The sequence below is a fragment of the Sinocyclocheilus anshuiensis genome, unplaced genomic scaffold, assembly GCF_001515605.1.
Source record: "Sinocyclocheilus anshuiensis isolate Anshui unplaced genomic scaffold, SAMN03320099.WGS_v1.1 scaffold58, whole genome shotgun sequence".
In the NCBI taxonomy this organism is placed as follows: domain Eukaryota; kingdom Metazoa; phylum Chordata; class Actinopteri; order Cypriniformes; family Cyprinidae; genus Sinocyclocheilus; species Sinocyclocheilus anshuiensis.
In genome coordinates this window covers 1804150-1818081 of record NW_015547688.1, presented here as the reverse complement: position 1 = coordinate 1818081, position 13932 = coordinate 1804150, and the positions used below count along the sequence as shown (strand labels likewise).

General features: G+C 38.0%; 2 protein-coding genes across 2 annotated transcripts in view; one reads left to right on the top strand and one right to left on the bottom strand.

The window, feature by feature from the left end:
• Positions 1–3309: 3309 nt before the first annotated feature.
• The window catches only part of LOC107703388 (AN1-type zinc finger protein 2A-like), a 25097-nt gene continuing 14474 nt past the window's right edge, over positions 3310–13932 (top strand). Inside the window, exon 1 of the mRNA XM_016505995.1 lies at positions 3310–3315. The gene's annotated coding sequence lies outside the window, so the exon portion shown is untranslated. The remainder of the gene's footprint in view (positions 3316–13932) is intronic.
• LOC107703385 (homeobox protein unc-4 homolog) lies at positions 7059–10894 on the bottom strand. Its single transcript, XM_016505993.1, has 3 exons — positions 10480–10894; positions 9791–9966; positions 7059–8358 (listed from the first exon to the last, which is right to left on the bottom strand). The coding sequence occupies exons 1-3, from the start codon at positions 10736–10738 to the stop codon at positions 7342–7344; spliced, it is 1452 nt and encodes a 483-aa protein (XP_016361479.1). The 5' UTR covers positions 10739–10894; the 3' UTR covers positions 7059–7341.

Genomic DNA, 13932 nt, shown 5'->3' with positions numbered 1-13932 from the left:
CGTATCATATGCACGCGAAAACTGCGTATCATATGCACGCCAACAAATTTCGTATCATATGCACGCGAAAACTGCGTACCATATGCACGCCAACAAAGTTCGTATCATATGCACGCGAAAACTGCGTATTATATGCACCCAAACACATGGTATCATATGAACGCCAAAGTCCAGTTTTGCGTATCAATACCACGAGTTTTCGTTTTTATTTGGCGTACTATTTATACGCATTTTCATGAGACCGGGCTCTAATTTTCACACTTTCAAAACTGTTATAGACTTTTTCTTTAGCTTTTTTTTTTTGGAGATAAACAACTGGCATGTTGTTAAACAATAAATTCAACACAGTGTAATTCTATCCCTCACAGCCTGGTTTTCATACCTGTAAAATAATGCTTAAGTCCTCTGAGGTAATTTTCACTAGGCATAATACATTTACCGACTTTGTAAATGGTTACTAAAAAAACTGGGCATCATACACTAAAGGACTGAGGGTCACACACTACCAGACTTTTCACGTCATTCCGAACACAACAAATTTACACAGAAACTTGCGCTTCCTTGTGCAAGAAAAAAAAAATAGTAGACTAATAATAATAAAATATAGGCTAGAAAAAAAAAACTATACATAAACTCCTACTGCCCAAAATCTAAGAGCTGGCTTTGACTTTGGACAACTAGCGTGGATTTCTCCAGACTGCAAATCGGATTAAAAATAAGAGTAACATTTTTGTAGTGTAAGTAAGACACAAGATGGCGCCATTTCGCACTTCGCAATAGCAAGTCCTCGTGTGATACAACAAACGTGAAAGTAGCGCAGGTTAGTTTGCGGTTTCACTTTCACTTTATTTTTTGTTTAATTTACCAATCTAGAATAAATGGTCTTCTATTATTTTAGTCAGTTGCTGAAATTGCAAAAGCATGAAAGTTATCGTTGCTTTTATGAACTTCTGTAAGTTTGCAATAAACATTGTATTTGCGATTCCGTTTGGTGCCGCTAGTGGCGCAGAAACCACATTCTTCGTTTTTCATTTTATTTAGCAAACCTTACAACAGCACTTTATGTGTTAACTGGGCACATGGCACTATGGGATTTTTTGTGCCTTTTGTTTGCATCATGAAGAAACAGCTCCTCTTAGAACCTCTCTAGAGTAGTTTGATAATGGATTGAGAAATAGCTTTGACACACTGTCTCTCCAAGTTCACCTGAAAGGAATCATTTATTATTTTGTCAAGGAGATTCTCTCCCTGTGAGATGTCTCTTTATGATGCTGTGTATTCCACATCAGGTTGAGCGGGTCTTTTATGAATCGGACTAACTGTGTCCTCTCTGTATGAAATGGGGAAGGTTAATGCAGTTTAAGGTATAAAATAATTACCAATTATCCCAGGGTTAACTATTCCCTTTGGCAATTCCTTTCATGCCCCGCTATGCTGGGCTTGACCCAAATCAATGACAAAAGTTACCTTACAAATCCCCATAACAAAGTTTGACCTTCCACAGCTAAATTAGGGTGGTGGTTGTTTGGAAGAGGGGAATAAAGAAAAGCAATGTGATCCAGAGAGAAAAGAATACTCTACTATAATGAAAAGCATAGTTAATGTTGAATTCAAAATGTCTGCACTCCGCATGTGCTAAAGCCTCCAGGAACAGAAGTCTTTATTCTGAAATTCAGCACCAGTTGCAGATTTTTACAACGGCCCTTCAAACTGTCACTTCGCCGTTATGTGAAGTCATTTTGATGTTAACAAGTTCTTTACTGAGAACATCAACGCATTTACACCTTCTAGTGAGCTGTGATGGGTTTCACAGAATCCATTTTTAATACTGCTCCCTTACCCTGTATATTTTTAAAGCAACAGCTGGATCAAGGAGCCACTAGTTTTGGTAGTTGGTAAATGGTCAGAGGGGAGCTTATTTATCTCTCACATAACTAGAGTTATTTGTGACCTGTAAAGGGTCGACACTTACAAATAGATTTGGACAGTGTTGCCTTAACATCTGGAAACACTATTTAACTCATCCCATCTCAGGAAGTTTTCACACTTCATGCTTCATTAACCTCTAGGGTCTGGAGTCCCTGGGAAGACAGGGGAGTGAAACGCCTGTTTACACAGCACCTTCTAAATCACCAGCGAGAGCTTTAGTCATCACTGTGGCACATCAGCGCAGGTGAGGCACATACAGGTGCCAGGCTCTCGAGTATCCTTCCCACCCATCTCCATTTTCACTTCTAATTGATAATGAATTAGCTTTCAAGTGAGAATGAACTGCCAGTGTCAGCTGACAGTGAAGCACATTCTGCCTAGATGTGGTTTGTGTCTTACTATCGCCAAGATCTGCATGTATTTTTATTTTGTTAACCATGCATTATGAGTTGTGTCCTATTCACTTAGCTGATCATGAAGAAAAACATTATATAGGTATATGTGTGTATATATGCATATACAGTATATATAGACACACACATACACCAAAATGTGTTTTCTTCATGAATCAAGAAGCATTTACACCATCATAAAGAAATGGCTGACAAAAGGGATAAAGCTCAGCTATGTTCAGTTGTGCAAAGTGTGTATCAGAAGTTGACTTTATTGATAGACATTTTTACTTAATAAAGTACTAATTGCTTTTCTTTGCTGTGATATTATCAGTCTACATTTTGAAATGAGAAAAAAATGGCCTTACATTTAAGAACTAAGAAGGGTTAACAAATGTTTTAACAGTTCTACATCATAATAAAACATAAGCATAGTAAAAACAAAATGAACTGACACAGACATCAAATATTTCACCTTGTGTCTGTTCATTTTGTTTTTATGATGATTCATGCATGACTAAAATATTTTCACATTGTCATTTATTCAAACAAATACAATTCTAGTAACCTATAGCTAAAGTGCAGTTTTCAATACTAACATTTAATTTGTTGGAGCCTAAAGATATGCTGGCTCCACATATTCTTAAAATCTCTTGAAGATCGTTGTCATGGACCAACAAATTCTCCTTTGGCCAGAATTCAGTGGTTTATCAGATGAAATATAGGTAATGAAACACATCTCACAAGGTGATAATTAGAAAAGAAGAGCAAAGCAGCAGTCACAGGCTGTTAGATTTTTAATAACCACAATGACCAGGGGAGTTAGTGTTAACATTTGGGTCATGTTTATCATATTGACTTACACTGGGTCAAGAATATGTATGAAAAAAAAAAATCAAATGCTAATAAAATTGATACTGTTGTGACAAAGAGGTCCATAATTTAGTGGTATTGTTTTTAATGAAAGATCTATAGTTGGTTAGTTTTCCCAAAGGTACACCTCTTAAAAAGAAGTGTATTTTTATATAACTGAGGAGTAAATGTTCAAGTTAAGCCAGCATATTATAACAAAAATTATGGAACCTAATTAAATGATAGAAATGGAATGTTAAAACATACTATATGGAGACTATACTGGAACTCTTTGTTTTGAAATAAACCAACACTTTTAATATTTTGTTAATTGCATTGCTGAACTAAATACTAGAATTGCCAGTTCTAAACAAAGTGCATTATGAGTTGCTCTTAATGATGTTTTCCCTCTTTTAATTGCACTCAAAGGGAATTATTTAATTAACTCCCTGAAACTTCCCAATTAATGGTTTCTAAGTGCATTATGAGTTGCTCTTAATGATGTTTTCCCTCTTTTAATTGCACTCAAAGGGAATTATTTAACTCCCTGAAACTTCCCAATTAATGGTTTCCTTGTAAATTAGATGTCTGTGTGAAAACTCGCATGCATTTTTGTTTCAAGCTCGGGACAAACATCGATAATCCCTCATATTATAAGGGGTGATTGAATCAAAGTTCAGTCTTATTTCAATAAGAAGGAATGTTGAAGTGATTGCAGGGACAGAAAGCCTCTAGCCTACTATTCGTAGCCAAAGAAAAGCAGTGCCACTTAGATCTTTCTCACAATCACTTAAAACGGTACTTGACATTTGGCTCCTATCCTGCAGCTACTCTGCCATGCATTTTAGGATTACTTTACAGCGTATGCCTATTAATTCACCGGCGGACTTCAACGCTCTTATCTCTGCCATGCAAACGCGGGATGAGGGATATAACTGACATGCGCATTGTTTATTCACGATCCCTAAATTGATTAACTCAAGTAAGGTAGAGGCTTGATATTTGTCGTCTTAAAGAATTATATATTTTATCACTTTGTGTTTTGGGTTTTATTTTCGTGAATGTAATTAATAAGTGGAGACGAGCTTTCTAAATGTTATTCATGTAATTTACCTATCATTCTCAGATTTGTTCGGCTTCCTATAGATTTTTTTTTTGTCTCGTTTGCAATCAGAAATATTGCCCTTTGACAAAGGTTTTGGTCCTCAATCGATTTAACATAACACCTTACGATTGACTTCCTCTAATTCACTCTCTATTCGAGATGTCGATCCCCAAAAAACATAATTAGTTTTATAACCGAAAATGCAATTCGGACGACTTTCTGGTCTATTCAATAAAATAAATTATTTTTCGTCATGATACACGAACTGGCAGGTAGCTGTGAATATAACATTGCATTGCCAATCAATTTACCTTTTTTGATTCTGCTATGATTCTGGGGCTATGATTATGGAAATTAAAAGCAAAAAGAGTTCAAGTAAGCTTTAAGTGATGAACGCCACATTTAAATCCATGAAGATTTATATGTTAAGCCAGAATGGGTCACTGATTTCTCCAGCCATGTTTAAGCAGTAGTCTAATAGAGAAGCGGAATAGAATCACTATTCGGGTGGCCCGTTGGCCTTGCACCTGTCCTCGGGGTATATGGGGCGCTCTCTGAGTTTAGCAAAATATAAAACGACAAAAGAAAATAATCTACAAAGCACTCAGGAAGGGATTAAGACTGGGTGTTGCAAATGAGGCTCTTGAAATCACCTTCATAATTAATTGCGCGAATTTGATTCTATTAAATAAAAATAACACGTATTGAGGAACTCAATTAGCATTAATTAAGCTTGATATCCTAATTTGGAAAATGTGTTGAGGAAAACAAGCGTATTCCGAGTCGTTTTACCCCTGATGTTGTTGAATACCAGCTTTCTGCCTTTGGGCTGCTTTTCTCTCCTCAGAGAGTTGAAAATGAGAAATGGAGATGGAATATCAGGAGGTGCTAAATTAGCTGCCTGATCTGCACTTATTGCTGCACACACACCGCCATTACTTTGCTGTTCTCTCTCTCTCTTAACATTCCAGGCATGGCGCGGCGTCGAGATAGCAGATTTATCAAATGGGAAAATGAATGCATGATGATCAGTTAAATTGAAAATCAGCGCCTGCATGACAGCCCGACCTGACACCTCCGTAATTAGAAAGAAAAATGATGGCGTCCGATGCATAATAGAGCAAAAACAATTTACACTCTCCCATAATGATCCAGCGTTCAAATTGAAAATTTCTCCGGGTAGAAATTGAATTCATAAAGTATGATTCATGGAAGACACATCTCCTGGAGGCTGCCTGGGCCATATCGATTGATAGTTTGTCTTGAATCATACAGCGTGCTGCTTTCAGGCAAAAGCTTAACTACTTAAGCAAATCGCTAATTTCACCTTAAGGCCACCAGTGTGCAGCCAGCGATACTCCTATTCAGATTGCAAATGAATTAAACATGAACGCGCCCTGGTAGAGGAAAATAACAGCAGCAAATTGAAGGACACCTCCAGACAACTAACATTTTCCAAGCACTTGCTTTTTTTTATATAGCCTACAAAAGGCAATTGACTGACTGAAATAAAGATATATTAATCGGTTGACTTGGAGATAGCGGAATGATGGCTTCAAAAAGACCTAATCTTTCAATATGGAAGAATAGCTACGTAGCCTATTAGGGATACATAATTATTGTTTTTATAACAACTCTGGGCCATCTTTATTTCTCTGCGTTGTGTGCAAAATATGTTCTTATTGATTGTCCTGACATCTTTTCTGCTCTCCCCCTTTGGTTTATCTTCCCCACTTTTGTGCAGTCTATTTGCCCTGGACGCCATATGCTAAGTCTTAAGTCTGTCTCTGGTGAAAATTATGTAAATATTATGAAAGAGACACTGGCTCAGAAATTCATTTGCGCCGGCCTCACTGATTATTTTCAATTTATTTGCAAATCAAGACCCAGTGGAAGTGAGACGACCAGAGCATGTTTAAGAAAACAATAAACGCGCCTGCATAACCACATTAAACACCTTGGAAAATGAAAATGCTAATTCATTATTGGTATTTACCGCTTATATTTATCAGGAAAATGATTCTATGATTTTATTGCCTTCTTTTCTTACCTCGCCTTTAGATCTGGTCAACAGTGCTAATATTGTCAAGGCGCAGATGTCTGGGAGCCCCCACAGGGTCCCATGGGACCGCCAACCCTATTAGAACAAATGTGTTCAGCTATTGTAAATAGGCACGTTTGCTTCGCCCGTCCTATTACAGCCGACGCATGATCAATAGGCTGATAACACAGGAACATCAATATAAGCGACAGAACAATGAGGGATATCATCGAACATCTATCTTAATATAGCCAGCTACAAGGGCCCTGACAAAGTGAATAGCTCATGAAAATTCCGCCCCACGAATTCCCATCTCCTATCCAATATGCACAAACACACTCCCAGCTGCCGGGGCTATTATTTTCGTATTTCAATTTGACACCCCAGCCTTTCATGCTAATTCTATTATTCTTGGAAGTTTATGTGATTTCATATCACTAGAAATCGGTAATGTATTATAACCCTTTGGGCTAAAATAAACTGAATCCCTGCAGTAGCCAATAGAAAATAATTACTTTCATATCAAAACTCTGCAGGAGTCGAACGGGTCTTTTCGCCTCCGGCTCGTAACCTCATTTTAGTGTAGCTTATAGATGAATAAATTTGTTAAAGCAATACACAAAATACAACACAGGGTTTTGGGAGAAGGAGCTATATAGCCCACAACATAAGCTCTATTTAGGGCCATGCACGTTTAAGTTTGTTGTATACAATCGATTTATTTATGAAAAAAAACTTACATATATAAATATCTTAATACTTTGTACAACGTTTGAGGTTTTGTCTTGTTTTGATTTTTTTTTACAGCTTCTTATACAGGGAGCTGCTGCTATGTTCAATAAACATTTGATTGCCCACCACACACATAACCTACACAAATTATTCACACAGATATTTCCCCTAATCAGAATATAAATATGTCAATGAAAACGATACGTTTCGATATGTCGACTTTTTTCCTCTTCGCTTAATCTGCGGTCGTGCAATATCGACACGCTCCTCCGTTTCTACTACGATGTCATTTATTCCATATCAACGTCAACTGAGTCTTTGTCGGTGTCCTTGTTGCTTGTCGCTGATTCTGAATTTTGTGGTGGATAGTCAGGTAACGACTGTTCCTTTTTCTCCGACTGTGGAGACTTTGGATCGACGGTGTCTAATTCTATATCTTGTGGGCATCTTTCGTTACAGCTGCCAGCCGAGTGACCATTAATGGTAGTCTGTGGTGAACTGCTCTGTGGTGAACACGTTATGTTGCCCGACTGACTGACCTGGCCTTTGATTGCTGGCGCGCCGCTGTTGTTGTTTACACTGTTGTTCTCCTTGGCGTTCCTGTGTCCTAGGTTTCCAGCAAAGGTACTGTCAGCAGCTGGCCCTTTCTGGCCATATTCAGAATCAGGGCCTGGTGCTGTGCTCTTCAAAGCAGTCTGTGGAACAATGAAACCGAGAGGTTGTGTAATAGGGTACAGTAAAAAATGTCCTTTCCCTATCAAAGGCCGTGGAGCCGGTACTGGGAAGTCCATATGCGGCTTGCGCCTCGGCCTGGAGTCCGACAGAAGGCTTTCCACACTGAAGGGATTGAGTTTTTGAAGAGTGGAAGACCTACTGTTAGCGCACAGGTTTGACTGCTGACCGCTGTCGGATGAGTCCAGCTCGGATCCGCTCGCGTCTTGGTCAGCGGTTCTTTGGTTTTGGAGTTTCTGTGGTGTCTGGTCACAGCTTGGTTGCGTTTGGGTTCGGCCCATGTCGCAATGGAGGCTTTGTTCATTGTCCGTTACTTGTGACAAGCCACTGTCACTGTCAGATCCTGGGGTGTGAAACAAGTCCCCGGCAAGGAGTTTGTTCTGGGATTTTAAAAGCCGTCTTTCTTGTTTCCTTTTCTTTTTCTCCAGCCTCTCTAGTTCTCTGCGCGCAATCTCCTCAGGGTCCATTGGCTCGCCACTGCAGGTCGTCGGATGGGAGTTGTGTGCAGGTCGCCCCGGCCCCTTCTTCGTGTTTTCCTTTTTTCTCCATTTCGCTCTTCGGTTTTGAAACCATACCTAAACACGAAAAAAAAAACATAAATTTTCATATCATTAAAATAATGCCAAGTCTGCAGAAATATATATGCTACATATAAAAAATATAGGCCTAGGCAAACATCTTCTTTTAAACATAGCCTATATGCAAATTATATTTACGTTATATACTCATGTATACAGATTATGATGTATACATAGGCCTACACATCATATTAGTATATTTATTATATACAATACAGATATCATTAAAATAATGCCAAGTCTGCAGAAATATATATGCTACATATAAAAAATATAGGCCTAGGCAAACATCTTCTTTTAAACATAGCCTATATGCAAATTATATTTACGTTAGCATATAGCTATATATTCATGTATACAGATTATGATGTATACATAGGCCTACACATCATATTAGTATATTTATAATATACAATACAGTATATTATATTTACTGTATTGTATAATAGAAAATGTATTTTATTTTTTGTTGTTTTTGAAAACGAATACAAATATTAAAAACACATTTTGCTTAATTATGAGTTGCCAGTATTTTATAGAATGTTGTAAATGTACTAAATATGTTTTCTAAGTGTAGTATTGTTATAATATAATTAAAATAAAACGCAAATATCCAGACAACACATTTTAGAATAATGTTATGGTTCAAATATAGCTATCATCTTGAATGCTGCATGCTGTAGAAGTAGGCCGCATCCTAAAACAGATGAATTACATTACGCTCCATACAATTGTTTTGAAAAGAGTTTTGATTTATAGGCCAAATGTTTGATTCTATTTTTTTTTTTCAGATAAAAAAATACCATAATGATAATGAACTCACACCTGACAGACAAGCTATTTTGCATATCGAAATGTGCTCTCTCGAACAGAGTAACGCACCGATTAAATGTAATTATTTAATAGGCTAATATTTAATAAGGATCGTGCACAATTATGTAGGCTATATCATGTATATTTTCCCTCGATTTCACCCGACTGTAGCCTATTTAAAAGAGAATCAAAAATATTTGTAAATATGTCTATTCTATTTATGTTATTATTCTATTTTTGTGCAGAGTGATCTCTTAATATATATTTTTTCGCTAACAGTGGGGCCTCCTGTATAGTACAAAATACAGTACAAAACTACAAAAAAGACGTCTAAAAAATGTAGGGTAAAAATACTTGTCTTTTTTATAATTTAAATGATAAATAAAGCTTCTTAAACCTTAATGAAGTTTATTTTAAAAAGAAGGCATTTTTCAAATGAGCACATGTTTTATACAAATAACATTATGAAAAAAAAATAACAACAAAGAACAAGGGGAAAAAACAATAAGACACGGTTATTCATAAAAGCATGTTGTGTTTACACCAAAATAATTTTTGATTCGTCTGTTCATAACGTCACACCACAACACGTGAAAAATATTGTTTGTCTATTTACCTGCACTCTCGATTCTATCAAATCCAATCTGAGAGCAAGTGCTTCCCTCATGAACACATCTGGATAGTGACTTTCATTAAAAGCCTTCTCTAATTCTTCCAGCTGCCAGCCAGTGAAATTGGTACGAGTTCGTCTTCTTTTACAACTCGGGCTATCCTTCTCTGGATCCCCCGAATCTATGTGAGAAACAATAAATTAGCATCGCTTGTAACTTGCACAGTTCTGTCCACCAAAACAGTGGGCCCACTGAAATTCTTCGTAGTGTTTATTTGTCTGCATGAGCGTTTACTGTTAATGTGTATGAAAGGATAAAGAGAAAACGAAAGCCATGTTTTGTTTTCTTGCTCAAGTATAATAACAAAAAAATAAATAAAAAATACGAAGAGATGGAATCAGCCAACGTGCTGTCCATTATTTTGTAGAATATTATCCTCTCTTCCTTATAAAAGTCACCCTGCCTTAATTCCAGTAAACAAGCTTGAACACATATGAGAGAATCCTTATTCTTTTGTTTCCCCGGGCTATTCCTCAAAGCTTTATGTGGGAAAAAAATAATAATAAATCAATATATATATATATATATATATCTATCTTTGTTTTAGGCAACAACATGACAAAAACATGTTGTTGTTTTTTTCTTCTTCAGTCCAAGACCCTTATGCCAGTTTAGGACAAGTGAGTTTGCTTACCTGTCAGTTTGTACTGTTGGCTATCTCCATTCATACCGCAGCCAGACGACAAGAGATGGTTAGAATTCACCACGGAAGCCGTGCAGGAGCCGTTTAGTAATCCGTCTATTGAGAAAGGAACCGCGGCCGTAGATTGAAGTTGATGACCGGCTAATTCGTACACATGATGGTGGCTTAGATGGTACGGAAAGCTCACCATCCCACCGAGCGAGCCTCCGAACTGGGCATGAGGTGGATCCAGTATCCTGCTGTCCATCATCTCCCAGGCAAAAGGAAACGACGTCTGGTGGTTGGTGATGTGAATTTAAAAAACATGCAGCGAGAGTGGCCAGCGAGGAGGGGACATGATGTGGAGAGCAGGATGAGCTGTTCTTTATCAACACGAAGCTTCCAATAATTAGCTTAGGCTCTGGGAGTTTGAGACCAATGAGAAGCGTTAATCGGCGCTGACGTCAGAGACGTGGTCTGAAAACGCTTTCCATATCGATTGCTAATTAAACCTGACATCCACCTCAATAAACAATATCAGAGCTGTCACAACAAGACAGGAGGGCTTTGATAAGAACTACATCACGACTACACAGGGGGCCTTAGAGGGAGAGCGATCAGATTTGATACCCAGTTAAACGCTAAATAGGCACTGAAATCTCACCTCGGACTGCAGCCACACAGAGCGGCGGATTCATCACCGTTTGAGACAACGTCCCTCTATTCATTTCAAATCTTTTGCACACACAAACAAACATAAAAAAAAACTTTGTGGAAAACAAAACAAAACAAGAACAGTGAGAAAGTAAAATGGTAAATAAGTAATAATTGTTTATCATTTGATATTATGAATTAAATCTAGTCCAGACTGTCACTTTAATCTAACATTATCATTTATGCATCTTACATTAATATAGCTATGTGTTAAATTTATGCAAGTGAACTGTGTTTTTGAATGCAGAATGGTAATCAACCCCACCGCTTTAAGAGGACGTCCTGTCTCCCCCTCTCATTACAGAGAATTAATTCGACTTTATTTGCCCAGTGTCTGGACTGGAGTTGTCATAATGTTAATCTGAGTTGAAATTTGGCTCCCCACTCACTCCCTGACCCTTGGCACTCGGATTGGCGTGTTGTAATAACCCCACAGGGGGCCTTAGAGGGAGAGCGATCAGATTTGATACCCAGTTAAACGCTAAATAGGCACTGAAATCTCACCTCGGACTGCAGCCACACAGAGCGGCGGATTCATCACCGTTTGAGACAACGTCCCTCTATTCATTTCAAATCTTTTGCACACACAAACAAACATAAAAAAAAAAGAAAAGACAACGGGGTAAAAGAAACACACAACCCGTACCGACTCGTCAAGTCGAAATGTTGCCATGTGAACAGGTAAGACTCCTAGCGCACTGTCGACAAATTGACCAACCCACTAGTATAGCCTATCTGTTCATTTATGTGGCGATTCTTGGGCAACTTGTCAAAAGTCAAGCCGAAGATATGCGTCAAACAGAGCTGTCAAATTTAATTCCGAACTACAAGCAGAAAGGCCACGAGTGTAACACAATGCTTTAAAAATAAGGAGAGTGAGAATGATGTGAGCCTACTCGCTTTATACCGCTGGAGGAATAAATGAACTTTTAATTACATGAATAGCTAATTAGAAGACACTCGACATTTAACAGAAAATTAGATATATTTCCCCAGCCATAGCACTCCGGTGTAATTAATGTCATTTAAACAGCTGATGTACAAATTGTGCGCGGTTTATTTGTGGTCATTGTGTATAATATCATGCTTGCTTTAACTTACAACAGTTGCTACACATGTGTTAAATTTATGCAAGTGAACTGTGTTTTTGAATGCAGAATGGTAATCAACCCCACCGCTTTAAGAGGACGTCCTGTCTCCCCCTCTCATTACAGAGAATTAATTCGACTTTATTTGCCCAGTGTCTGGACTGGAGTTGTCATAATGTTAATCTGAGTTGAAATTTGGCTCCCCACTCACTCCCTGACCCTTGGCACTCGGATTGGCGTGTTGTAATAACCCGAATCTTTCAACAGAGGCCCTGATAATTGTTACCTTATTAGCATGCAAATTGTTTAATTAATATTATTATGAGGAACTATATAATCCGTTCGTCTCTTGACCTCGAGCCCAAATAGCACCCCACTGCATTTCAATGTTTAAATTTTAATGAACCCTTTAAAAACGTCTCAAGATCTTGCCTTTTATCCCTTTATCTTACAGAAAGTGCTTTTAGAAGTTTGAGGAATCTTTGAATGTTATTTTCTTTGTGTCTTAAACTTATTTTATCATACTGTACACAAGTATGAATAAATTCGGTTTATCCAGATCCCTTTTTGAACATCAGAATTCTATAATTGCAGCTTTGACAGTTCAGGGCGCGGTCCCGTCCTGGCGCGATCTTAGCTCAATGAAAAGCAGCCCTTGACACGCGTTCCCGGGAGACATTGCATTTAAATCCGTTTTTCTACAACTAAGTGGCATTGTCAGATCCTAGCTTTAATTAACCCGATAATAAGACGAACACGACTTGCTTTCAGGGCCGTTGCTAGACTGTCTTATTTGCCATTTATTTTCTGGAGTTTCATTCACAATTTAGGCAGTGTGCAGTGGGCCACATTTATAAACAATGTCTTTTATTGAGCACAGACGAATGTAATGTTGCATTTCTATAATGATAACTGGACATCTGATTTGGTTAATTAAACATGAGCACGTTTATCAGTGGATCACAAGGCGTTGTGTTTCACTTTATTTATTAGATTTCAGTCATCGTAAGGCCAAAATAAAACAAATAAACGTGTCATGGTGTGGTGCAAAAAGTGTGCAACTTACAACGATAAACGTTAATGATAGACATTTTACAATAATCACGCATAATAAGTCAACAACTTTATTAGATCAACTTTCAGGGGAAAAGACGGAGTCAGGACTGGACCTCATCCACAAAGCAAACACACATGCACCAGTATCTCCAATTACACTACATTCCCTGCGTGCACACTGCTCCACATCGAGACCGCTCATTCCCCGGAGTTCTCCTATGCCTGGAACCATTATAGGCTATAACTGGGCCATATAGCTTAAAATCCCAACAACCGTACCCAAGATGTCTTATAATTAGCAGGTGGAATTTCAGTTACAGGAAGTTATCTGAACTCTAAAAGGATTCACTGGAGCGTACCTGAACAGAACCCACCCAAAGCTACCCTTGAAACCATGCCTCTGGCGGAAAATGAGCATGTGCAATGGAGTAGACGTCACTGACCCCATTAACAGCAGGTGTTCAGATGTAACGCCTAACCAAACAAACTAATCAAAGCGCCCATCCAACACCGACGCCCGCATCACTAACATTACATAAAACCAAATTCATTTTTAATTAGGCTAGCAAATTAATACGCAACAGCTGAGGAGTTTAATTACTCAATT

Bases quoted from the DNA above. Each gene is read 5' to 3' on its own strand.
- LOC107703385 (XM_016505993.1), bottom strand. From the start codon at position 10,738: ATGATGGACAGCAGGATACTGGATCCACCTCATGCCCAGTTCGGAGGC. The intron at 9,967-10,479 runs GTAAGCAAACTC...TTTCTCACATAG, and splicing joins CCAACAGTACAAACTGACAG to ATTCGGGGGATCCAGAGAAG. The intron at 8,359-9,790 runs GTAAATAGACAA...TTTCGTGTTTAG, and splicing joins TGATAGAATCGAGAGTGCAG to GTATGGTTTCAAAACCGAAG.